We start from the raw sequence: 26,126 nt of genomic DNA, 5'->3' as shown, positions 1-26,126 counted from the left end.
TAATTTCTGCACCATTAGAGTCGCCAGACTGTATTGGAAAAGCAAAGACTGTTGATAATGCTTTCCTGAACTCCCTCATCTGCTATTGGCCAGTCAAACAACATAACAACTGAAACTCAGGCCATTGGCCAAGTCGATGTTGCTGTTTTCCATTGGTTGTAATGGTTAAATGTTTTGAAAGTTTGGAATCACAGTATTTAATCTGTTTTTCATAAATGTTGTTACATGCTTCTTCAAAAATCTTTGTGATATCTTAATAAACATTTCTTTTTATTATCAATTTTAAAAACCGCTGTGCTGCTTACAATCTTTGAGGAAGCCGTGATACATTTTTCTTTAGGATTCTTTGATTTAGGGATGGGTATCGTTTATATTTTATCGATACTGATACTGCTTATCGATACCGGTACTTATCGATACTATTTGGTGCAAAAATAGGTGAAAAGTTGTTGAAAATTTCAAGTTATTTTATTACTGCTGAACTTTAGCAACTGTATTAAAGTTATTCAGTCAAGAGCAGCGAGTTATTTTTCTCTTTGAGTTTTATTTTTTTAACATTACATTTATGCATTTAGCAGACGCTTTTATCCAAAGCGACTTACATTCAAGTTACATTTTTTACATTTTATCAGCTCTTGCTTTCCCTGGGAATCGAACTCATGATCTTAGCGTTGCTAGCACCATGCTCTACTATTTGAGCTACAGGAAGACATTAGTTCATTACGACATTATGGACATAGTTCGCCCATAATTGAAAATTGTCATCATTTACTCACTCTGAAGTTGTTTAAAACCTGAATGAGTTTCTTTCTTCTGTTGAACATGAAAGTTATTTTGAAGAATGCGGGAAACCAAACAGTTGCTGGTCCCCAGTGACTTCCATATTTTTTTTCTTACTATCAAAGTTACTGGGGGCAAGCAACTGTTTGGTTACCCACATTCTTCAAAATATCTTCTTTGGTGTTCAGCACAAAAATAACTATCCCTTTAATGACAATCGGCAGCATGTTCAGTTCTGTCCCTTTAAGAGCACGCATCCGTTTCTCAACTGTTTACTTTCACTTTAGACATAACTGTGTTTATATGTAAACCTTGTGTGTTTTTGACAGTATTCGCGCAATCAGACGATAACTAAGATAATCAAGTAATCAGGTGCTGTTTGACTGGCCTTTTACTGTATGCACGCTTCAGGTGTGTAATGCGCTCTGAATAAGCGCACGTCAGAGCAACACGCGAATGAAATGTTTAACCGGCAAGGCTTTAGCACACGCAAATAATATACTTTTGCAACTGCAAATAAGTGCAGTGTCTCGTGAGTGTAACTATACCGCTGAATCGACATTTGATGCGAATATGTCTCGAGAGTTACAGTTGGAGCTGGAGAAGGGAGACAGTAAATTCAGCGCATTGCTTGAGGTAGTTAGTTGTTTTGTGTTAGTAAATGCTTCATTATATTACTGGTGTTGCCTCCTTTGTTCACTTTTACACTACTGCATATTGCATCTGACACTGGTGTCGCTTAGTTTTGTAACGTGAGCCCACACTTTCGAACGATTCATTCTTGCCGCCACTGATTGCACGCAAACACACACCGCACATGCGCATGGATATCACACGCACGTTGAGCAAACATCAGCCACATCATTCAGTGAAGGAAATGAACAAGCAGCAGCTTCTAATTCGTCATTAACATTGAAGTATACGGAGATAAAACAATGCAATTATCGATAACAGTATCATCCAGGTGGATGCTGCACACTGGTGGTGGTTGAGGAGATTTCCCCCTTGTATGTAAAGCGCTTTGAGTGCCTTGAAAAGCACTATATAAAATGTAACAAATTATTATTATCATTTGTCCTGAAGCTTATCGGTACTCCGGTATTGACCCAATTACGTACCGGTCCAAAAAAATACCGGTTCTCGGTACCCATCCCTACTTTGATTAATATAAAAGTTCAAAAGAACAGCATTAAATTGAAATAGATTTTTTTTTGTAACAATTCAAAAAGTCTTTTAATGTCTTTACTGAATAAAAATATTTATTTCCTTAAAATTAAATAAAAAAAATCTTACTGACCTCAAACTTGAGAAATAGTGTACAATTAGTACCTTCTGCATATTAAACTGAGCTAGATGATTTAACTTTTTTTTTTTTTTTTTTTTTTAATTATACACTTCACCTTTAATTTTACGTTTCAATCCTAGCAGTCTAAGGGTCTATTAGAGTCATCATCCTCTTACCTTCAGGTCCTCATATGTGTCCGCTGTGAGTTTAGTACTGTTCATATTCAGGCTGCACAGACTTTTCATAGCTGTAAGGAAAGGTTGCAATAAGTTAATTATCCTACTTGTTAATTAAAATAAACCATAAATGTGTCCGGACATACACTAAATATCCTTTACACTCAAAATAAACCATGGCAAAATAATATTTTGTTAAATGGATGGTTTAAATACTTAATTTTTAAAGCTGTGCCATAATTCAGAGCCAAACAACAAGTAGATGATTGTTTATATGGCTAAGCTCCAAAAAAAGCACCATAAAAGTGGAGGTGTGAGGAGCTGGCTGAAATTAAACTGAAAGCTCATGATCTTCATCTACTGAATGTCATTTGTGCTTGTGTTCAATAAAAAAAATTGTGCCTTCATACACATAACAGCAGGTCTGACTTCATTGATGGCAAAAAACCACTGGTTCTCGCATGTTACGTGACTGATTGTGACGTGGCAAATTTAAAAACACGGTCGCGAATGACATTTGAGATCTACGTGGAGAGGAAGATTATTTGTGAGCAATGACTATGGCTTCAAAAGACTTGGACTATAGTGCACGAGTCATATTTTATGATACTTTGAAGCTTGACAGTATAAATCACCATCCACTTTTGTTACTGTATATGAAATACAAGCTCGGATGGACATTGTGTTCTCCTTTTGTGCTCCATTCCTGGTCTGGAATGGCATGACAGAATTTTCATTTTTGGATCAACGATCCCTTTAAGAGACCTCAACAAGCTTCACAAATGAATTATTACTATCCAAGATCTGTTCTAGATCAAGAAGCTAGAGAATAAATACAATTATTTTAATTTGAGAAACAGCTGTGTTTTTTACTGTTGAGAATGTAAGTAGCTGGATATGAGATGTGTGTGAATGTGCTCTTACAGCTGAGGGACAGCAGGCCAGCGTCCGTGACTGGAGTCTCACACAAGTTCAAAACTTGCAGACAGGCCAGATGCTCCGATAGCAAACGCAGCCCAGCATCTCCAAACTAAAACACAGAGAAAACATAAATTAAATCAATAAAACAGACAGAGAAAAGATTTTCATTAAAGAAATTAATACTTCTATTCAGCAAGGATGCATTAAATTGATCAAAAGTGACAGTAAAGATATTTATAATGTTACAAAAGATTTCTTTTTCAAAAAAATGCTGCTCTTTTGAACTGTCTATTCATTACAGAATCCTTAAAAATTCTCTTAAGCAGCAAATCAGCATATTAGGATGATTTCTGATGGATCATGCGACACTGAAGACTGGAGTCATGGATGCTGAAAGTTGTTGCCATCACAGGAATAAATTACACACTTTAAAATATATTAAAATGGAATTTAAAGGTGCTGTATGTTAGAGGTCTGCAAGCCCAGATCGGACTCGGGCTTATTTAGCTTCTCTCCTTTAACTGTGAGTGTGCCCATATTACGCACAGAGCACACATGGCGACTGTATTTAATACTGATTATAAATATTACACATTGCCTACGCAATACGTAACACATTTTCGCACGCATTAGCATACAGGTGACAGTTGACCATGCAGAGCATCAAGGAGAATTTGGAGCGTGGTTACTAATAAAAGTTCCCAATGCTTCGGGAAAAGCTGCATTTTGGATCATCCATGCATTTGATGATGATCCTGAATCGCCATCTCCTCATGGATGCGCCGAAACTGCTTTTTTCCCCTTTATTTAATGTCTTTATTGCATGCTTTGTTGATATTTTGAGTGCACACAAATAAAAGTAGGCCCTTTACAGTTCCGAACAATGAAGCCTATTACTCTTACCTTTATGAGTACAAATGACAGCGTATTTGAAATGTTTCCAATGCAAGTGATCGCTCTGGCACGTCCATGTTCTGTTAAGCGCGCTTCAGCTTGCACTCTCCGCACAAACGACTGGATATGCATCAGTACACATTAACCTAGGTTAAGCCTTTAAACTAACATTGTGGAGCAGTTTTATAACTATAGATTTAATTTTAGACAAGTCGTGATAATTTGAGAAGGCTAAATATATCAAACATAGGCTATGATCAACTCACTGTCTGCCGCTGGCCGCTTGGTCGTTACTTAAAAAAAAAAAAAAAAAAAAAAAAAAAAAAAAAAAAAAAAAAAAAAAAAAAAAACTTACATTTAACAAATTAAAAAATGCTCCAAACGTTTTTCTAAATTAACTTAATATAACGAAATGAAATAGCTTACAATCACTTTGCCATTTCATACAAAACTGAAGTATTTTAATAGCTGAAACAATACAAGCTGTTTTGGGAGGAAAAAAAAAAAAAAAAGACAGGCTTGGGTCGGACTCGGGCTGGTAATTCTGATAAACTGTCGGTCACGGGCCGGGCTAAGGTCTATATTTTAGGCCCGTGCAGGGCTCTACTGTATGTAGGATTGACACCCAATGGTTGAAAAAGGTATCGCAGTCCAAATTCAAAATATTGGAGAGGGTTTTTTTCACCTGGCCCCTCCTCCTCAGACTTGATGCACATGCAGGTTGCCAGATTAACGACACCAACAGGAATGAGCGACCATGACGATGAATGAAATTAAATATTTCCGCCAACTGGAAACCCGGGGTGCCGAAATACAATTGGGTAAACTGGCAGTGGGCGGGTTTCACAAACCAAAACACAGACCAATATTCCGGACCGGAATGCACATTTTCAAAGGAGAATAACTGACTGTAGCATTGTTTTTCAGATAAACAAATATATTAACTTAGCATGTTTCTTAAATATCTGCAAACATATTATTGTATTTTATATGCTTTAGTAGAGTCAAAAACTTACATTCAGCACATAACTGTTTTATGATAAAATAAATACAGCCTTGTTGAGTATGAGACTAGATTTAAAAAAAAAATTAACAGACCCCAAACTTTTCAGAGGCATATTTTCAAAGCATTTAAAAAGTATTTCTCAAGTATTTATAAAGCATTAAGAAAGTTATTTCGGCTTCTAAACTCATATAGCTGCAAGACTGTTCCAAAATAGTGGAGATTCTCTGTGACTACAGGACTGAACATGAAATGAGCAGAAGAAAACAGACCTGGGTGGACCATAGGTTGAGCTGTTTGAGGGATGGCAGTTTGATAAGCTGTTCGGCGCAGGCACTGGTGACGTTGGTAAATGCCAAGCTGAGGTTTTCCAGATTGCCGAAGGAACCAGAGCTCAGCAGGCGAGCCAAGTCAGCATCCTAGAGTCAAAAAAATGTGAAGAATAAAACCTTGGGGAAGGATTTTTGCTAAGGTTTCATTATGAAAACGACATCATAAACGCAAGCCCATATATACATTGTAATTTACATAAACACACACTTACCGTAGATTTAGAGGGCAGAGTGAGTCGAGTAGGGCCTCCTTTTCTTTGCTAAACAGAGAAAGAGATATTACTAGTTCTGTAGGTTTTAGTTCAAATACCAGGTGGCGCTTGAGAGTAAGCACCGTATACGTAGGAAGTCTGTAAATGGGTCACTTTTGTCTTTTTGTGTTAATGGGAGCACTGCGTTAAACCAGGCCTGTGACGGCAGCAATGACTGCATAATGACCGGCCAGCGTATTATCAAAGCCTGTGCGTGGCAGTAAAAACGTCTCGGTGTTGATTTGTGAAATTGGGTTTGTGCACTCACCAGTTCTTTAAGCTCCCTCTGTCTGTCGCACAGCTGCTCATACATGCGCAGGCCGACCTGGGTGCTCTCCAGGGTGGAGATGATCTGTAGCTGAGTGTCCTTGTTCTCTATGATGTTGTACTCCAACATCAAACACAGGATCTGCACGGCAGACACACAGAGATCACTGCAATATCCTACATACGGGCTTCCCTGGAGTTTTTTTGAACTCTCCACAGATACTGTAGTGAGCTGCCTTGCTGTCTACTTGGGCAGCATCCATACAGAAATGGGTAACTGATTTGATACAACTCTGTAGAAACTATGTGACACACCTGACTAATGGTGTGGTGAAATTTTAAATTTCGTAACTTGAACTTGCTGCGAAATCTGTGTGGGTTAATATTTAGCGAAAAATCTCTTAATTGTGTGGATTACTATTGAAATTTTGCCTAAAAAGGTAAATGCAACCACATTCAATTCATTCCAATGGAATTTGATGTTAGCATGTTGCTAAGCTAACAATTGGATACTATAAAGAACACAAAACATGGCGCATATAAACATCAGATTAAATAAAATCCTAATTCTAAATCCACAAAGGATGCATATAGTCAGACTATAGACTATCTGGAATTTATTCTAGTCCAGAACAGCCAATTTAGATTCAAAAATCAACATTACCTTTAATTTTATGTGTTACGTGACATTTAGGGATGAGTTTTAACTAAAAACTGTTTATATACTACAACAATAGATAGCTCTGGAAAAACAAAAGAAAGCAAACAATGCAAGTTTCTGCAGGTGATTTAAAAGAAAACAAAGAAATTTGCCAAACAACATCCTACAACATGACCACATCCTAACATTCTTGCAATCTGGTGTTAACGTGTTGCTAAGCTTACAAGTGCTACTTTAGTAAACAAAACATAGCGCATACAAATACTGGATGATACGGTAAGATATTGGATGACATTAATTCAATTTGAATCATTACAACGCATTCCAGGGTTGCCAAATCATACACACAGTCAGACTATCCTCTATCCGGTCCTCTTCACAGTTTATTCTTGTTTAGAACTGGCAACTCAAGACTGAATGTGATCACCCACCAATTGTTCGGTTTTCTATGTCATTTTAATTGAAATTTATTATACTATAATAAGGAAATAAGAAAAAAAAGAAACAGTTTCTGCAGATGGTTTTAGAGAAAATAAAAGAATTTGGCAGAAAATGTACTTAGAATTTCTGTCTGTACAAAAATACAGATGATTTAAAATGGAATATGCAATTCTGCTTGAGGATATTTCAGTTTTCTTAGTCTAGTCATTAGTTCTTCCTCAAAAGCATTCATTAGTACCTTGTAAACATAACTTAGTTTCACAGGAAGTTGCATAATGCTTGCCAATCAGATACAAAACTGCTAATTTATAGTCTGCTTGTACCATTTTGTGTGCAATATTCATCATATGGCCAGTGAACAGACTGTTGGCGGTCTGAGGACGTGCCCTTAAAGGCTGAGACTAGCAAAACTAAGGCTTTTGGAAAAGCATTTGGGTTGAAGCATCCATGATACCTAAAAATGTTACTTAGGTGGGCAACAGTCAGTCATATGTACCTCCACCATGGTCTGGTTCCCCCGCAGGGCCAAGAGCATGCAGGGTCCCAGTTTATTTTCAGCCAGCGACAGGAGAAATTTCTTTGTCTTGTAGCAGGAGCCCATGAGGATGTGGACCTGTGAGGACGAACGACATCAGACCATACAAGTAGATATAGTGGCAAGACAAAAGACTAAATGAGACATCTTGTATTTCATACAAACACTTTCATACCATGCTAGCAAACAGCTCTCCGTCATCATCGCAAGCTACGCCTCCTGGACTGTAGAGCTGGAACCACCCATCTTTTCCAGAGCGCACGCTGAGCAAACAGGAGTGGACCTGTGAGAGACAAACACATGCATATACATTCACAATAGCTGAAGCTCAACAAAGCATTGTTTACTAAGTCTACAGTGCCAATATTAAGCAAGCATTTGACTGAAACTGTAAGCCTAACAACACCCTTTCTGCAAACAGCAGTTTCCTGTCTCACCTCTTGTCTGGGATCTTCAGCAAACCTCTGAATAACATATTTCAGCTCTCTGTTACAAAAATAAAAAAAGAGATCTGTTAGATGGCATGAAACAGTAAAAATTAAAAAATTCACCCTAAAATTTTTTATCTATATCTAAATCTATAATTTGGTCATCATTTAATTACTTTCATGTTGTTCCAAATCCATGTGAATTAAATTTTCTGAACAACAGGTCTCTCTTTTCTATGCAGTTACAATTAAAAGGTATTGAAAGTGTCACAAGTATAATAAAAATGGGTTAAAATGACTATAGGCTTTATTTTAAATCTTCTAAAGTCATATGATAGCTTTGTGTGATAAAAAGGCTGAAATTTATTTTGATATTTACTGTTATTCTTAACTTAGACTGTATCAGTTTGATATGACTGAATCATTCAGACTATTTCTGTACACTGGATGAACAAATTCACTAAAAAGATTAATTTCATTAAAAAAATTAATGATTCATTTCACAAAGCTGATCAATCTAATCTACTTAAGTGAGTCAGTGTGAATGTCAACATTTTCAGTGAATAATGACATAGTCTGTTCCTCAAAAGCTATAGTATTGCTTCAGAAGACTTTCGTAAAAAAACACTTTTCTAGTTTTTGTGATACTCTTCCACCCTTGTGTTATTTCATAGAGGTTTGAAAAAACAAAAGGGTGAGAAAATGACCGAATTTGATTTCTGTAAGAACGGTCACTTTAAAGTTTCATAATGACTCAAAAACTCTTAAAGGGTCAGTCCACCCAAAAATGAAAATTCTGTCATCATTTATTCACCCTTATCATTCCAAACCTGCAAGACTTACTTTTTTTGCAGAACATCAAAGAGGATATTCTGAAAAATATTTCAGGCAATTTTTGTTTTGTCCGTACAATGGACATCAATGGGCTCCAGTGTTTGGTTTTTAAAGTTCTTCAAAATATTGTATGTTCCACAGAAGAAAGTCAGTCATACAGGTTTGGAACGGCATGAATGATGATAGAATTTTAATTTCTGGGTCAACTATGCCTTTAAAATGACATTTAAGTATTTCTCTAAATGGTTTAATAACACATTGGGGCAAAACTGAAGTCACTTACTTTGTGAATTTGGCGTGTGCGAGGGCCCTAGAGAGGAGAAAGCAAACAGAGAAAAACATTGACTTGACTCTGGCACTCAAAAAAAGACAGTGTCGTCATTCCACATAATTGCACAAGTTGCTTTCTGAGTCTATATGTAGGCGTGCTTGCCTCGACATGCATCATGATACAGTTTCAAGTCATTTAAAGTGTTCTGTGTGTATGTCTGGGAGGACTTCATCAAATGTTTTGCATTTGTTTCAGGAGTGCTCTGGGATGCGCCTGGCTGTTGTTAACTTTTTCTAATGAAGGCCTGAAGCTCGGCGTAGCGTATGAAAGCAGGTGAGCCCCCCACCTGTGGCAACCGCAGGGCTCTGAAAAAGACCTGTAATGATGTGCTCTGTCCTGCAGGGCCAATTACAGGAGCCACAGAGGAACCGAGAAGCCTCACCCAATACCCACAATCCCACTGCAGAGCCCTGCTGCGGCTCGCCCACGTCAGTACTCTGTCCTGCATGCCATCCCTCGAGAGACCAGCCCACCACACGTACACAGAGAGCCCCTGGTATCATTATGTAGGCTACATATACAAAACATGAAATAATATTTCTCATACACCACAGTTCAAAACTTCAGGCTTTTTTAAAAATGTTTTTGAAAAGCCTCTTATGCTCACCAGAATGTATTTATTTGATTAAAAATAAAGTAAAAATACCATTGTGAAATATCACTACAATTAAATTTTTTTTAAAAAAATTTTATTTTAATATTTTAAAATGTAATTTATTCTTGTGGTGGCAAAGCTGAATTTTAGCAGCTCCAGTCTTCAGTGTCACATGATCCCCTAAACCATTCTAATATGTTGATTTGGTGCATCAGAAGTATTTCTTTTTATTATCAATGTTGAAAACAGTTGTCCTGCTAATATTTGTGCGCAAATCAGGATACTTTTTCAGATTTAATGAACAGAAAGTTCAAAAGTACAGCATTTATTTGAAATAGAAATCTTTAGTAACTAAAATCTGAATCAATTATACAAAAATATTTAGTATAGACTGAGCCATGCGAGACAGAGTTCCCAATGACGCTTTTCACTTTTGTTCATTTTAACATCTTTTTGAGTGTCAAATCATGCCGAAATGCAACTTAAAACTGGTATCTGTGAATCAAACTGGGTAAAACTCTCTCAATAGAAACAGTTGACTTATTCCTGTGCAACTGCACTAAAAAAGTTAAAACTTAAACACAATGATAATTAAACTGAATGGTGTAATTTACACTTCATAATGAGTTAATTGCAGCAGCTGTAATCATAATGGATTACTAATCGCACTGGATTCCATTAATTTGAGGCCATAGTTGATAGAGGCAGCAAGCAAATGGTTAGAAAGAAAGCAACTGTGAACAAGATGAGAGGGAAGTAAATGCCCTTACTCTTTCGGGAAGGGGATTGGTTGAAGCAGGCTGGCCAGTGCTGGTCTCCAGTCATCATAGTCTGATCTGTAGAGAGAAAAGGCCAAAGGAGAAATTCTGAGACAGGAAGAGCGAGAACTGGAGAAAATAAGAACCTTATGTAAGATAGGCCAGTGAAAGCTGAAACCTCAGAGGCTCTGCTGTGATCTGCAACCGGATGGTTCACAATAGGATCAGGTGAAGGTGGTAAAGCCTAAAAACAGATTCGGTTCAATGAATCTGTTATAAATATGCCGACTGGTTTAAGGTCACTTCTCAGTGTGATTATGGCCGAATCTGGCTTTTTATATCCCAAACTGATCATTTATATTCAATGTGGGACGATTACAGTGTTGGAGAATAACTACAATAGATTTTTCAGTAGCTCTGCTGTTATTAAAATAGCATAGCTTTTTCTGTAAGCCAATTATTCCAGCAGCAGTGTTACGCAACAAAACGTTGCATTACGCAGCCATAAAATGCACGAACAAACGCTAACATGCTCTTCTCTTTCATTCTCAAATCAGGTGGTTCCAATAGTTTGTAGTGAATCAGTTTGTACAGGCAACTTATCACTTAAAGGTGGGGTATGTATTTTTTCAAAAACACTTTAGAAAACGAGTCAGGGCCGAGTACCAAAACAAACGTCGCCAATCAGCAGTAAGGGGCGTATCTATTCATGATGCAGAGGAGAGAGAGAGAGAGCGCTCATCAGTGCACATTAGCCGAGCAGAGCGACAACAAAGATAGATAGCGGAAAAAAATAGGATGAAAAAAAACAAAAGAGGAAAACGTCAGCGGAACAAAAGAAGGCTTACACTGTCTACACCGGACGCGACCGTTATATTGGTAAATATTGGTTTTGCTTTGTTTCACAGAACTAATCGTTGTAAGTATGTGTGGGGCGGAGATATCAAAATAGGGGCGAGACCCTTTTGGGGTAGGGGCGTGTTTGTTTTGGTGATTTCAAATGTCAACATTGGCTACCAGAAATCACTTACCCCACCTTTAATAATGTTCCTGGAATTCACTGCATATGGTTTTCTTTTTGGTAGAAATATTTGAAATACAAAAATAAAACTATAATAAACAAAAAACAATGAAGTGATACAATATGTATCTGCCTTAACAGAGAAATACCTGTTTTTTTTTTTTTTTTTTTAGATATATGTATGTGTGTATAGATAAATAGATAGATAGATAATTTAACCCAATAATTATCTAAAATTGCCGCAAGTAGTTTAAGTGTAGCTACTTGTAGAGTAGGCTAGGTATTATGTACTTTGGATAAAAGCACCTGCTAAATGATTAAATATAAATGTACTTTGGCAAACTTATCAATTAACAAAATTAAGTTAGCACTATTTATTTGAGGTCCTGTGATGATGGCAGCATTTACCTCTACCATGTGGCCAATACTGGCAGCCATTACTGCCTAAAGGAACTTTTTAAAACTGGATGGAGGTATAATTAGTGTGGAATAGTTACAAAGATCCAGGGACGCCAAACTCACAGCATCTTAAGGATGAGGGCGAAACATCCCAGCACTCTGTCGGCGTGGGCAGGCAGCTGAATGGACAGGGCGTTGAGCGCGGGGCTGACCAGTAGACAGTCGATCAGGTTGGGCTCGCTGTCACCTTCTGCAGGGGCCTTGCGCAGTGTGTTAGTGGTGTTGTTGTTGCGCTCTAGCTCTACCAGGATCTCGCTGGAGTTGACGATGGAAGGTGGTGGTGAGAGGGGCAAGGCTGGAGGCGGGGACAGGGTGGTGGTCGGGGGTGGCGTGGGCGGCTCGGGCCGCAGTAGGCGCAAAGGCATGGATGGCTTCCTCTCACTTTGTTGCTGACAACCGTTTCGGATTTCCTTGAGACTGGGAGAGTTGTCCCGACTAAAAAAAAAATGAAAGAGAGAGGACATATTGTTTACCACTTTCCACAAATTCAAAACACTGTGGTGTCCTGTTAGTTTTTTTTTTGGTTTTGATTTTTATGCTCACCAAGGCTGTATGTATTTGCCTAAAAATACAGTAAAAACTGTAATATTGTGAAATATTTTGAGAGTTACTATTGAGAGATAAAAGCGTCTGCTAAATGCATAAATGTAAAAGTTATTATAACTATTTAAAAGAACATTATACTTTAAAAATGTAATTTAATCCTGTGATGGAAATGCTGAATTTTCAGCAGAATTTTTTTAAAGATTGCATGTAATAATAAAAAATAAAATAAAAATCAATGTTTTGTAACAATGCAAGTTTTTGCACATTTGATTAGTTTAATGCAATCTTGCTGAATAAAATTATTCATTGTGTATTAATTCTAAACTCCTCCTTTTTCACTGTCAATTTGTTGAAAAAGAAAAAAAAAACAACAACTTTATAACAATATTGCATTCAAAGAGTTTCAGGCCCTTTCCATGGAAATAGCCATATTTGCATGCAGTCATATACAAAACACCAGCTGTTTAATTTGCTACATAGCCACATTATTTGAAAGACCTTGTTTGTATAAGTAACCAAAGGACATCTGAATTTGGTAGGATGACAAATGGAATACATGATGCAAACACATGTAAATGTGCACCTTTAAAATATCCATGAACTGTAGTTATGGAAATTTTCCAAAAGGCCATTGGAGAGGGAATAAGAGAAGTGATCACAACAAAAAGCCAAAAGGGAGAGGTGCAAGGAAGCCTAAGGAGTGCGCTTTGACATGTCTCACTCTCTGGAGTCTTTGCGAATCATGGAAACTTTTGAAAATAGTTCCTTATTCCTCTCAGGTGGCAGTACCCTGGCCCAGATGCTCACAGTGATTACACAAACGGTGTCAGGTGAGACCAAAAATGTCACTACAGCCACGTCACTGTTGTTTGTCACAAAAAATACGGACCGATTAAAGCAGGTGGAAATGAAAGCATGCGTATTTAAGGAAAATTTCAGAAAACAGGATATGGAGCCGTGAAGTCAGCAAATATGATTCAGAGAAATGTTTTGAGCTGAGGTCTCAGGGGTAAACTGCATCTCATGGGTTGGAAAACCAGTGAATCGGACGCACCTGTTGATGAACTCTTCGTAGCAAGAGTAGATGGCAGCCAGGCACACCGCCACGAGATTGGGGAGAACCCGAGGATGAGGGCACTGTCCGGTGGGACCGTGCATGCTGAAATCATAACATGTAAGAAAAGGTAAGGTTAGCAGAGTTTCTGTGTCTAAACGCACACAGAGTGACAGCTAAAAGAAAACAAAGCTGCAACAGGAAGTAAGCGCAAGGCTTGGTCCTAAACAGACCATTAAAATGACACAGTCTGATAGATAAAATGATGTTACAGTTTGTGTACACACGATGGCCTGTTCTTTGTACGTAAGTGAGGTGGAGCCAGGATGAGGTAACATTGTGTTCTAACCAGGCTCGCCGCAGTGTTGTTGTCATTAATACATAGTTTCGCTTGTACAAGGAAAGTGTTCTGTGTTTGTATAAGAAAAAAAAAAAAAAAAAAAAAAGTCACTTACCTGTGAATAAACTTCTTGACCACTTCCATGCCAGCGTTAAGCTCATTCAGAGCCAAAATATACTCCTGAGTAAAGAGACGGAGTCTGGGGCATTTCCCAAAGTCCTGGAATGAGAAGAAAACACCAGGACTCAGTAAATGAAGGTCCAGTGACATGTGAATTCAAAAGCATGTCCAATATAGTGCGCAGACCCACCATGTTGTGTTTGAGGATTCTCTGAACCACAGGAGTGAACACTTCAATTACCACCATTGACCGAGGACGCTCCCTGCAGTGCTGTGTAGGGGAACACAAAAAAATGCAGAATTTTCAGCAGAATTTTTTTAAAGATTGCATGTAATAAAAAAAATAAAAATTTTGTAACAATGCAAGTTTCTGCACATTTGATTAGTTTAATGCAATCTTGCTGAATAAAATTATTTAGTTTCATAAAAACTACCTGATTTGTTTTATATATATATATATATATATATATATATATATATATATATATATATATATATATATATATATATATATATATATATATCTCGTTTTTTTTTTTTTTTAAGTATACTATATAAATTACTATCTAACATATAACCTACCATAACCATTATAATGGATACACAATAATATATATACAAAATAACCTCTGAGGCTGAAAATCTACTTTTCTGAATGGTAAACTCCTCCTTTTTCACTGTCAATTTGTTGAAAAAGAAAAAAACAACAACAACTTTATAACAATATTGCATTCAAAGAGTTTCCGGCCCTTTCCATGGAAATAGCCATATTTGCATGCAGTCATATACAAACCACCAGCTGTTTAATTTCCTACATAGCCACATTATTTGAAAGACCTTGTTTGTATAAGTAACCAAAGGACATCTGATTTTGGTAGGATGACAAATGGAATACATGATGCAAACACATGTAAATGTACATGTACACGTAGAACACAAAAAACGATATAAATTGATACATATATTAAATCAAATTCATTATATATAATCTCATTCTTTAAAAAGTACTTGGTAAAGTAATGCAGTAATCAGAAAATGTAACTTTTTTTAAAAAATAGAAATCTTTTCTAACATTAGAAATGCATTTACTGTCACTTCTGATCAGTTTAATGTGTAATTTCTTTCAAGTTTCTTCTTGGTAGTGTAGCTGTTTTTGTAGAAAATGTAAAAATGATTTATATATGAAGTAATCATGTTATAATGCCTTCTTTTTAAGTCCTAGTGAATTCAAACAATACAAATGAAAGATACTTTCCATTTGACCTTTTTGTCTTAAGTTCAGAAACACAAGCCAAAAGATTTTAAACAATTTAAAAAAATGAAATATTAAAAGCAGCAATAAAATAAAATAAGATTTACAAAATTTAACTCAATTGTTCCCCTGATGAATAGCTAGAATTGTTTATTGTTAAATTTACCTTGCAGAAGAATTCACACAGGTCAGGGGGAGGGTGGTTATTTTCCAGCAGCGGTGCGATGGCCTGCAGACAGATTCAAACCATTAGTCACTCCCCCACAGACATGTAGAGTCTTGTAGCTTTTCATCCACATTTTACAGAAGTGCACAACCTTCAGAGAGCACATCTGTGTGCGCCTGTCCTGTTTCTATGGCAGTCCACTACATTTTCAAGTCAATTTTATTCTAAAGTGCGTTTCACTGAGCCTTAAGATACATTACATAACTGCCTTTGTTAGCAATGGTGTTTAACACTCTGTTGTGTGAAGGCTATATGCGTCTTCATATTTTCTTTGTAAAAAAAAAAAAAAAAAAAAAAAATAGCAGCTTACCTCAATGATGTTCTCATGGTCCTGAGCACTGAGGTTAGTGTTCTGGGAAGGAAATGACACAAAAGCATATGTTGAGAATTCATTGGCCAGTGGTGCCACAGCTAAGTGACTCAACAACCAGCAAGCCTTGCTTTTAAAATGTTAATGTCCTTCTTGGGAAAGCCGGTGTGACTCAGGGATATAGCCTTTTGACCAAAGGCCAGTGAGAGGTCTGTTTTTAGACCTTTTAAAACCTTTGAATTCAAATGCTTGGTATGTGGTGTTCAAAGACAATCTACATTTTACAAATCAAAGTGGGGATGTAACCAATCTTTCCCTATCTGGAAAAGGAGATCTTCGTTGTGTAGCGATGCCATGTAAAAAAAAAAACAAAAAAAAAATCTAGACTAGATCACAGCAACACAGACAACCACAGGTAACTCTTAACCTGAACAGACTTGAAATGAAACGTAACGCACCTCAATTCACAAACGACACTCATAACCAGAAATGAAAGCAGAATGCTGCTCGAGTTCTAGCATAAAAGATGCTAGCTATACTTCAAGAAACTGGCTGAAAAATAATACATCCAATATATTTGATGTGCTCAATAAGAAAAGTGGCTCATAAATGCATAAACATACATTTCTATCAACAATTACAGCCCTAAATTAAAACAGCCCCCAATTCCTTAGATTTGGTTAGGCAAAATTCGAAAGAAATCTTTTATTATAATGCATCCTCACTAAACTAAATTCACTTACTAAAAAACCCTTTGGAAGGGTAGTGTAACTAATTTTAGGTAAACAAAAATGTTAAATAATCATGTGATAATGTCTACTTGTTGAATGTCCTAATAAATAAAATTCTGTAAAAATGAATGGTATTCTTATTTGATAATTTTTTATTATAATTTCATAAACACAAGGCCAAAAATTTTCAACAACTAAAACGGAAAGATTGAAAACAGCACTAAAATAAAATAAAAATCTATTCTATTTTAGGAAAAATCTTACACTTGACAAATCTGCTGTTCTCAATTAGAAAAGTGACTCATAAAAAAAAAAAAAAGTTTTCTTTTTGGGTTTAGAGATGAAGTTGCATGATTTGAAGCATCACTGCCCACAGTTTTGGGTGGAGGTAACTTAGCAAGCACTATTAAAGAGCATTACACTCCTGTCAAATTAAATAATTCATAACTAGTCTTCTCACCAATTAGATGATGTGACGTACCTCAGCAAGCAGGGTGGAGATGATGTGCAGCGGGGCCTGATGGATGGATTCGTCCTGCAGGGGTGAGGTGAGGGCCATGTCCACCAGGGCCCTGATCTCCTTCAGAACCACGTCCCAGCGGCTCGGGTTATTCAGAACTTTGCGGTACTTGTAGATCTTTTTCTGCAGAGAAGTCAGATAACCCAGATTGTACACACCTGCCTTTTACCAAATGCGATCAGCAGTTATGAAACCGGCACATATTTTATCACCATAATGCAGCAGTGGTATCACATATCAGGAAAATCGCAAAATCGCTAGCCCGACGTCCCGGGGCTATTGTGTTTTCCAGTCGGGCTACCAAAATGCATCACTGCCCTGCCTGACGGGCTACCTTAAATACAGGGCTCCCACGCAGTGTTCCCTCTAAACTGAGCGCGCTCTTCTTCCACCGCGGACGCGCAGAAGAAATAATGTGCCTCGCGCACACACAAATGAGCTGGGAAGCCATTTGATTGAATGCCGCCAGTAAAAGGGAAAGAATAGCAATGCTCGGGCAAACCGTTATAGAGCTGACCGGTGAATACGGTTTACAGGTTTCATAGAAAGAGAACGATATGCACCAAATGAGTCGCTGTAGAAACTGAATACTTCAATGGTTGCGGTGCGCTCAACACGAGTCAACGCAAACGCAATGACATGTGAAATAAAACGTCCTCATGTATTAAAGAAGAGTGGCTTGACTAAGTGCTGGAAATAGCTGAGGATGGGCAAAGAACGGGAACAAAACTCTGAAATATGTACAGTCACACACAAGAGTATTGTACAAACTGTACTTCATATCGATGTTCAGACAGCTATAGAAGAATTCATATGTTCATGTTTTTTTTATATTTAACTTACAGATCTCCGCTTAAGTTTTGCTTCAGTTTGTATTCTATTCTATTCGATTCGATTCGATTCTATTCTATTCTATTCTATTCTATTCTATCAGTTTAAATAGTTTGTTTTGATAATATATTATGTTAGGGCTATATTATAAACCTGATAAATAAGTGACCTTGTTTTTGAGTCTTTGACTTTGAGTCTCTTGCTCATCAAGGCTGTATTCATTTCAAAAATACAGAAAAAACATTGCTATAGTGAAATATTATTGCAATTTCTAATATTGGTTTCCTATTTTAATACCTATACTTTAAAATAGCATTTATTCCTGTGATCAAAGCTGAATTTTTAGCATCATTACTCCAGTCTTCAGTGTCCCATGATCCTTCAGAATGCTGATTTATTATCAGTGTTGAAACTGTTGTGCTGCTTCATATTTTTTTGGAACCTGTTACTTTTTTCTTTGATTCTTTGACTAATAAAAAGTTTAAAAGAACAACATTTATTCAAAATAGAAATATTTTCTAACAATAGAAGTCTTTACTATCAATTTTATCCATTTAACACATCCTTGCTGAATAAAGTTTATTTAACTTTCTTTCAACTTTTTTAAAGTATCTTTAAAAAAGAAAGAAAAACATTTCTGACGCCAAACTTCTGAATAGTTTATATTGTAACACAACATTTCTATTTTGACTAAACACTGTTCTTTTTAACTTTATTTTTTTTAAATATCACGAAAAATACAGTACAAAAAAAAATTAAAATAAAGCAGTACAACTGTTTCCAACATTGATTCAAAATCAGCGTATTAGAATGACTTCTAAAGAATCATGTGACTCTGAAAATACAGCTTTGCTTAACAGGAATTAATTACATTTCAAAGTATATTAAAATAGAAAACATTTATTTTAAATTGCAATAATATTTCACAATATTATTTTGTGAAATAATATTCAGTATTTTTTATCAAATAGATACAGCCTTGATGAGCATAAGAAACTTTATTGATCCAAACTTTTGAACTGCAGTGTATTGTACAGTAAAAATGTTTTCTCAGGTAACCTAAAATGTGCATCATTTACTTACATCAAGGGTCAAATCAAATATAAATAGCGCATTAAAGTTAAAAGTTACACACTTTTTGTGTGCATGCTGTACAGGTCTGGTATAAAGAATGCTTTTGCTCAGGTGACCGAAATGTCCGCCCAATATAGAAAAGTTTTGCTCAGCAAGAAAAAAAAAGAGGGAACATTGCTCCCACGGGTCCTTAAATTTGATACAACTAAACTGAGTTTTTAAATACGCTAAATGGTATAAGAAATAATTTTTCAAATTGCCTTAAATTAAGAATTCTGCAGATACCTTGTAAATAGTAAAATAAAACTCTTTCCTTGATATTTGTGTATTGAAAATGTTTTTGATTGACATTTATGGTCTTTATTTTATTTGGGCTAGTTAAATAAATTTTCAGGCTACCAAAATCTGAAGAGTACCTGCCCGAAGGGCTACCAGGGATTTAGAAATTTTGCGAGCCCTGCATATATGATAACAGCTTTTGAACTACGCTACAGTGTGATTTACCAAATCTACCCAGAAATAAGCTGTTGTGACCAGGCTTGGGGATTCAGAGTTTGAAGTTCTTATTTTGTTCCATTTCATTGCCCTCATGCATGCATATTTTTTTCAACCACAGGCACTTTTCTTAAAACAAAACACTCTTTTCACACTAGTTAAATCTATCTACTATCAGCGTCCCATAGTCAATGTGTATTTTTTTTAAAGATCATGAACACTTCCACCGCGTCTCAAAATATGGAAACTTATTGACAGGAAAGTTGACGCACCAAAAAACTGATGCTCGGAAATTATATTTACTGTTTCCTCTATCACATCACATCTCGTATTTCATATCAAGCAATGCTGTCTCCTTGGCAGCTAAGTATTATGTTTTGATAAATAGGTATTGGTTTGTAATGGAAATGAAGTCACAAATGAAGTTACAAATTGTAACAATTTCTCACAATAATACTAAAATGGTTTATAACCGCCTCATTCTTCTTTCCAAAAATGTTTCAATATGAAAATAACCAGTTTGCCTAATTTGACTATATTTTAACTTGAAAGTGATGTTTATTGTTTTCTTCATACATCACGTCTCATATTTCATATCAAGCATGATCTTCAGGGACATGGCTGTCTCCTTGGTAACCAAGTATTAACTTTTGATAAATCTTTATTGAGGCAAAATTGTTGATGTTGTAAATGACGCCACAACTGAGGTAGTAAACAGTGTAGAAAATAGTATATAATCATTAGATACAATAACTAATTTATGACGGTTTCATTCTTCCATTCAACAAAATGAATGTCAAAAAAAAAAAAAAAAAAGTTTTAATATTAGAAATCAACCCTTGGAACATCAAAGTGCCGTAGTTGAAGAACCACCCACATACGCAAACTTATAAAATGATACTCTCACTAAAACCATGCAAAATGTCATTACACAGATGCTTTTTGCAAGTCTATCCTTCCTAGACGTGTGACCTTACCTTCCACTGTATCGAGTGAAACCACTGGTCCCGCAGATAGCTGTTAGCAGCCTGCGAGTGCACACAAACATTCGCAAAATGAGTCAAGAGCGTAATCTCACAATGAGTGTCATGAAAGCGTGAGGGGGCTGGAGGTACCTGCAGGAGGACTGTGCCTCCAGGGAAGCTTAGCTGGACACAGTATTTGGGGGCGTTGTCCCAGGACAACAGCTGTAGGTCTTCAATAGTGCTGTAAGACAGAGGGGCCTCCATGTATCCTGTGGGCTACAGAGACAGGAAGAGACACGTTCATATTTGCAAAAAAACTGCCTGAGCTTTAACACCTCTCAGGACGAGCATCATGTAACGCACTATCAACCTTAATAAAAGCTCGACAGCGTCATGGACGGGTGGTTGTACTATTTATTAATCTGCAATGTGAATAATGATGATTGCTCTCTGAATGTCACGATACGCCTTCAAAGTTGCATTGAACTCTTGACATAAATATCTTCGAGCCAGTGTCACCCACATAACGATACTTCACGCAAATTATTTCAAAAGGTCAGTTGCAAACAAGGCTGAAGCTGAAATGGTTTGTGTTGCTGGGTACAACGTACAGTCTAAATGATCCATTTTCTATTATCCTCATTTCAATTTTATTAATAAACTTAGATTTAAATCATAGATAAAGGATAGTAAAGCATAGATAGTTTACGCAAAATTAAAATTACACCATAATTTTGCCATTCTGGGTGTATAGGACTTCTTTCAGACTAGGGCTGCACAATAAATCGAAATGAAAATCGCGATAAGACAAAAGTTGCGATTGTCATGCGCCTCGTCAGTGAAGTACGGTTCTGTGATCAGTAGTAAATCTCCATCCGAAGGCCAGAGGGCTCCAAATATACCCAGCAGAAGAAATCCAGGAAATCCCATAGCAGTAGCTGAATAAACAGAAGATTTAACTGCTTTCATTGATTCAAAGAGACTAATAAACACAGGACTACGGCAATATATTATTTAAGTTCTTATTATTATAATTATCATTACAATAAAGTATATAATGCAATGCTAATCGACATTTATCACTGCTTAGAATACTATGAAATATGTTGCTGCCTTATTCTGTGTAAGAAGCCACATCATCTAACAGAAGGATTTATTTCAATCACTCGGCTGATGTTAAGAAGTGAGTTTGGAGTAAAAACATTAAATGTGAACATATGTGAACAACAGCTCTGTGTAGTAAATGCTGCTCCATCTGAAAGCAGGTGATGGAGATTTACTACTGATCACAGAACTAGGTTTAATGACAAGATGCGCATTACAATCGCATTCGATTAATTGTGCAGGGGTTGAGATTTTGAAGTCCAATAAAGTGCATCTATTCATCAAAAAAGTGCTCCACACAGCCCCGGGGGGTTAATAAAAGAAATGAGTAAAGCGATGCATGTGTGTACGAAAAATATCCTTATTTAAAACTTTTTAAACCATAATCTCTAGCGTCCGCTAACTGTCATACGTACAGTCACGAGAGAATGGCATTCCAGCGGATGACGCAGGACGTAAGCTCTGGTGAGAATATGCAAGTCTTGCAAGAACCAAGTTTGTTTACAGCAAAGGTAAGTCTCCTCTGGGCTTACATCAAAATCCTCTATCATTTTTCTTTACAAATCCTCGTTTTGTGCTTCTAATATTTTTCGTACACAAACGCATCGATTTGCTTCAGAAGGCCTTTATTATCTTCAAACTTCAATTCTAAGAATTATGATGACTCTCAGCACTTCATAGTTACACTTAGGGGTATTCGATATGCCGATTTTTTATTGTGGATGATAAAAATGTCTCCACGATCTGCTTTTGAAGAAATATCGAAGTATCGTGCTACAGCCCACATTCTGTCAGCTGCAGTTCTGGCGCCGCGGTATCAATATACTGTACAGCGCGACATGCATTCACATCAGTGTTAAGTCAGCGGTACAGTTACTCTCACGGAACACTGCACTTATTTGCAATCACAAAGTATATAATTTGCGTGTGTTTTAAAGCCTTGCCGGTTAAGCTTTTCATTCACTAAAAAAAAACCTGTCTAAGAGCGCCTGATTACTCAACCAAGTAATCTTTTGAGCTAATACTGTCAAAACACACAAGGTTTACATACAGACTCAGCCGGTTATGTCTATCATGAAAGTAAACAGTTGAGAGAAACGGATGCGTGCCTGTATATTAGATGCATGCAGCTCTTAAAGGGACAGAACTAAACATGCAGACGACTGTCACTAAAGGGATAGTTCACACAAAATTTTTATTTAAAAGATATTTTAAAGAATGTGGGTAACCAAACAGTTGCTGGTCCACATTGACTTTGATAGTAGGAAAAAAAAAATACTATGGGTGTCACTGTGGACCAGCAACTGTTTTTCTTTCCATGTTCCTCAAAATAGCATTTATGTTCAGCAGAAGAAAGAAACTCATTCAAGTTTAAAACTAATTTTGAGTGAGTAAATGATGGTATAAATATAAAACACTATGACCGAATCGACAGACAGATGACAGAATTTTTATTCTTTAAATGTTAAAACAACAAAACACAAAGAGGAAAAAAAAACCTCACTACTCTTGACTGAAAAAATAATACAGTTGCTTTAATAGGAATCAATCTATGTAGTGTTTTATTTTTATATTTGTTCATTCAGTTTCTTGAACGCTCCTGCTAAATATTGTACCTGAAAATAAAACACTTTGTTTTATTTGTATATTATGTGTATTTGTAATGTGTATCTTTGTTCTTATTCTTTAATAACAAATATAAAATGATAAAGATTTTTATTTTCGCCCACTTTAGCCTAAATATCCACCATTCTTTTTTTAGATTTTGTAACCTTGAAAGGCTTTGTCTTTATAACAGGGAAATTAGTTTGGCTGTACTGCTCAGACAAAATAGTAAAACCAACATGACAAAGAATCGTGGTGAAATATTTCTAAAAGAATTGTGATATGATATTTTTGCCATATCGCCCACCCCTAGTTACACTTTATCATTATCTTGTTTGGTGTGAACGGGCTTCAACTCTCATGTGGTTCTCCATTGGAGCCGCAGATTTACAGCGAATTTAAGGTTCCCCTTCTTAACAATCTTTAAATGGCTGCAGGAGCTTCATTTTCATTATTTGTCACAAATGAGCCTGTTGTAGCTCATTTCTCAGTTCCACTCCTGACTGAAGTGTTGCTGGTCACATGACCTCAAATGTCAACAGGCTGTTCCCCATCTCCTTCCCTCTACAATAGCACACTGCGGCTGTTCCTTTATTAGCCGCCCTCCCTCCTCCGTAGACCGGCAACAGGCTCTTCTGTTATTAGCGCCGCTTTGCACAAACAGGCTATTGCTTTATTTGTGCTGCTCTCCCTCTAGACTCAAACCAAACCACAGTTCCTGTATTTGTTTCAGCCACCCAGTTCAGCAGAGCAAACAAGCTGTTCCTTTCTTTGACTCATTCTCTTAGCGTCTCTCGCTCGCTCGCTCAAACAAACAGGCAGCTCGTCCCCGTATAACCGAATAAAACAGGCCTGTCTTTTATTTACATCCCCCACTCTTAGGTGATAGACCAACTGGCTGTTCTGCAGTGGAGGTCCTCCCCCTCTGCTGCAGATGCGAGATGGTTGATTTTGTCTTTCTTTTTAAGAGTCCATGTGATAAGCATCTATTAAATGATATCTCATTTTTCAGGTAATCAATCATGAGTCTGCTAGCAGGTTTGTGTACGTTGGGAGACGTGCCACACGTGGAGCAAAACAAGGGCCTTGTGGTGGCAGAAACCCAGATAAACAGCTGAAGTCAACTTGTCTCTCATTAAATCAAGGTAAATGTCACCACTGGGGTTTATATACCTACAGTATGGTAAAAACCACTTTAAAGGTTGTCATAGCTACAATATCCTGTATGACGATGTGACGTGAACTTGCGCTGAGCTTGACGTTCCATCTGCTTATCTTTGTGTCACTCGCTGTCCTTTCCCCTCTCTCTCTCTCTCTCTCTCTCTCTCTCGCGCTATCTGTCCTCCTTTCCACTTCTCCGTTCCAAGAAGTCCTCCAATTCTTTCTTCCTTCATCTCATTCAGCCTGTTTTTCATCGTGCAATTCTTCCTTAAGGAGGAGTTGAAGTTCTCTCACCATTGCTATGTTGCCATGGAAACAAAGAGATGAAATAGAGACATATGTTTTTGTTTTTTTTTGTTACCAGGGAGATCCAGATGGAAAACGATTTGGAGAAAAGCATCAGTGTGTTCAGGTGGCGTCTCTATAACTGACAAACTGATCTCGGAGAGCTCCTGTTAGCGCTGCACCTACTAAACTGTAAGGAACCACAGCAAAGGCAGATTTATCAGCTTCTTATATTGTTGTCTGAAGAGCTGAGTGGCGAATATATAATAGATATGTATATTAACGATAGACATAAATCAATATTGGGCCATGTGAGATGGTCATAACAGCAAATAATCGTTCCGAATGACTGATTAAAAATTTTCCAAATCATTCCTTAAATCAGATCCAAAATCTACCACATTGTTGTCAATGGATAATACAAAACTTCTGCTTTTCAAAAATTGCTGAATTAGTATACTGAATAAATTATTTATGAAGTCAATATTCAATATGGTTTTAAAACAATTCATCTCTAGGTCTTAAATTAATCTGCATTAGCCTATAATTGCATACATTTTGGACATGTCAATTGGCTCTCTAGTTATTGATATCAATATCAGACAGTTAAAAACCCATAATGTTTGACCACTAATGTATATGCAATACTGTATGAGATGCCATGCTCTGTATTGACTACAATCACAGCAAAATGTGTTATTCTTATTATTATTATATTTTATTCACAGCAAATGAGAAATACTGCAGAAATTAAACTTAGTTTTATACTTTTTAATACTTATTTTACACAATATTTTAAAAAATACACTGTTTTTTAATGTTTTTGAAAAAATACTTTTATGCTTACCAAGGTTGCATTTATATGACAAATACTCAAACTGTAACACTGTAAAATATTATTACAATTTAAAAAAAAAATATATTTTCTATTTTAATACATTTTAAAATGTAATTTAAAATCCCAGCAGCCATTACTCCAGTCTTCAATGGCCACGTACACACTACAGGTTTCAGGAGTGACAACCGCATTTAAATGCGGGAGTGAGTCATGTAAATTATCGTTCCATGTGTGTACAGAACGGCAGTCGCTCCCGCATTTGTAACCATAGCAACATTCTGTCGTCTTGCAGGAGTGAATAAAAGTTTAGCCGTTTGTTATGTGCCATTTTTGACTAAAGACGCTTTTTGTCCGTCGATTTTAACTAAACTTTCGCTGATAGACGTGCTGTGTGTTGTTTATGCTCGGGAGGCTGCTTTAGAGAGCGCTGTCTTGCAATGTTGCCATGTCCTCACATTTAGAAGTGCTTTCAGGCATGTTGTTTGGTCTTAGCTCATAAAGATAGTCACTTTATGAAGTTCAGAACGTTTTCTGTCACGGATATGAGATATATGATTTTTGTGTGTGTGTGTTAAAACAAAGCATTTGGGTTGTAGTTTTAGTGTTTTTTTTTTTTGTGCTTGTCCTTGTTTGTTTGTTTTTGTTTTTTTTCTATGAAGATCTGGCAACACTGTCACTTTACCGCACGGTTCAAGAG

At 36.7% G+C, this 26,126-nt stretch overlaps 1 protein-coding gene across 1 annotated transcript in view; it reads right to left on the bottom strand.

The window, feature by feature from the left end:
* LOC306843112 (C-Maf-inducing protein-like) overlaps nt 1–26,126 on the bottom strand; it is a 38,310-nt gene that overhangs the window by 2,876 nt on the left and 9,308 nt on the right. The window contains exons 2-20 of the mRNA XM_079374387.1: nt 20,587–20,712; nt 20,449–20,499; nt 17,033–17,194; nt 15,821–15,862; nt 15,451–15,513; nt 14,223–14,303; nt 14,028–14,131; nt 13,573–13,677; nt 12,036–12,407; nt 10,505–10,570; nt 9,092–9,118; nt 7,984–8,032; nt 7,722–7,829; nt 7,508–7,624; nt 5,911–6,051; nt 5,604–5,651; nt 5,332–5,478; nt 3,166–3,271; nt 2,242–2,312 (exon numbers count right to left, since the gene is read on the bottom strand). Of these exons, the coding sequence (XP_079230513.1) occupies nt 2,242–2,312; nt 3,166–3,271; nt 5,332–5,478; nt 5,604–5,651; nt 5,911–6,051; nt 7,508–7,624; nt 7,722–7,829; nt 7,984–8,032; nt 9,092–9,118; nt 10,505–10,570; nt 12,036–12,407; nt 13,573–13,677; nt 14,028–14,131; nt 14,223–14,303; nt 15,451–15,513; nt 15,821–15,862; nt 17,033–17,194; nt 20,449–20,499; nt 20,587–20,712 (1,986 nt within the window). The remainder of the gene's footprint in view (nt 1–2,241; nt 2,313–3,165; nt 3,272–5,331; nt 5,479–5,603; nt 5,652–5,910; nt 6,052–7,507; nt 7,625–7,721; nt 7,830–7,983; nt 8,033–9,091; nt 9,119–10,504; nt 10,571–12,035; nt 12,408–13,572; nt 13,678–14,027; nt 14,132–14,222; nt 14,304–15,450; nt 15,514–15,820; nt 15,863–17,032; nt 17,195–20,448; nt 20,500–20,586; nt 20,713–26,126) is intronic.

This window comes from Barbus barbus (genome assembly GCF_936440315.1).
Source record: "Barbus barbus genome assembly, chromosome: 23".
NCBI lineage: Eukaryota > Metazoa > Chordata > Actinopteri > Cypriniformes > Cyprinidae > Barbus > Barbus barbus.
The sequence above is the reverse complement of the archived record's forward strand: the minus strand, read 5'-3'. Positions and strand labels throughout refer to the sequence as shown.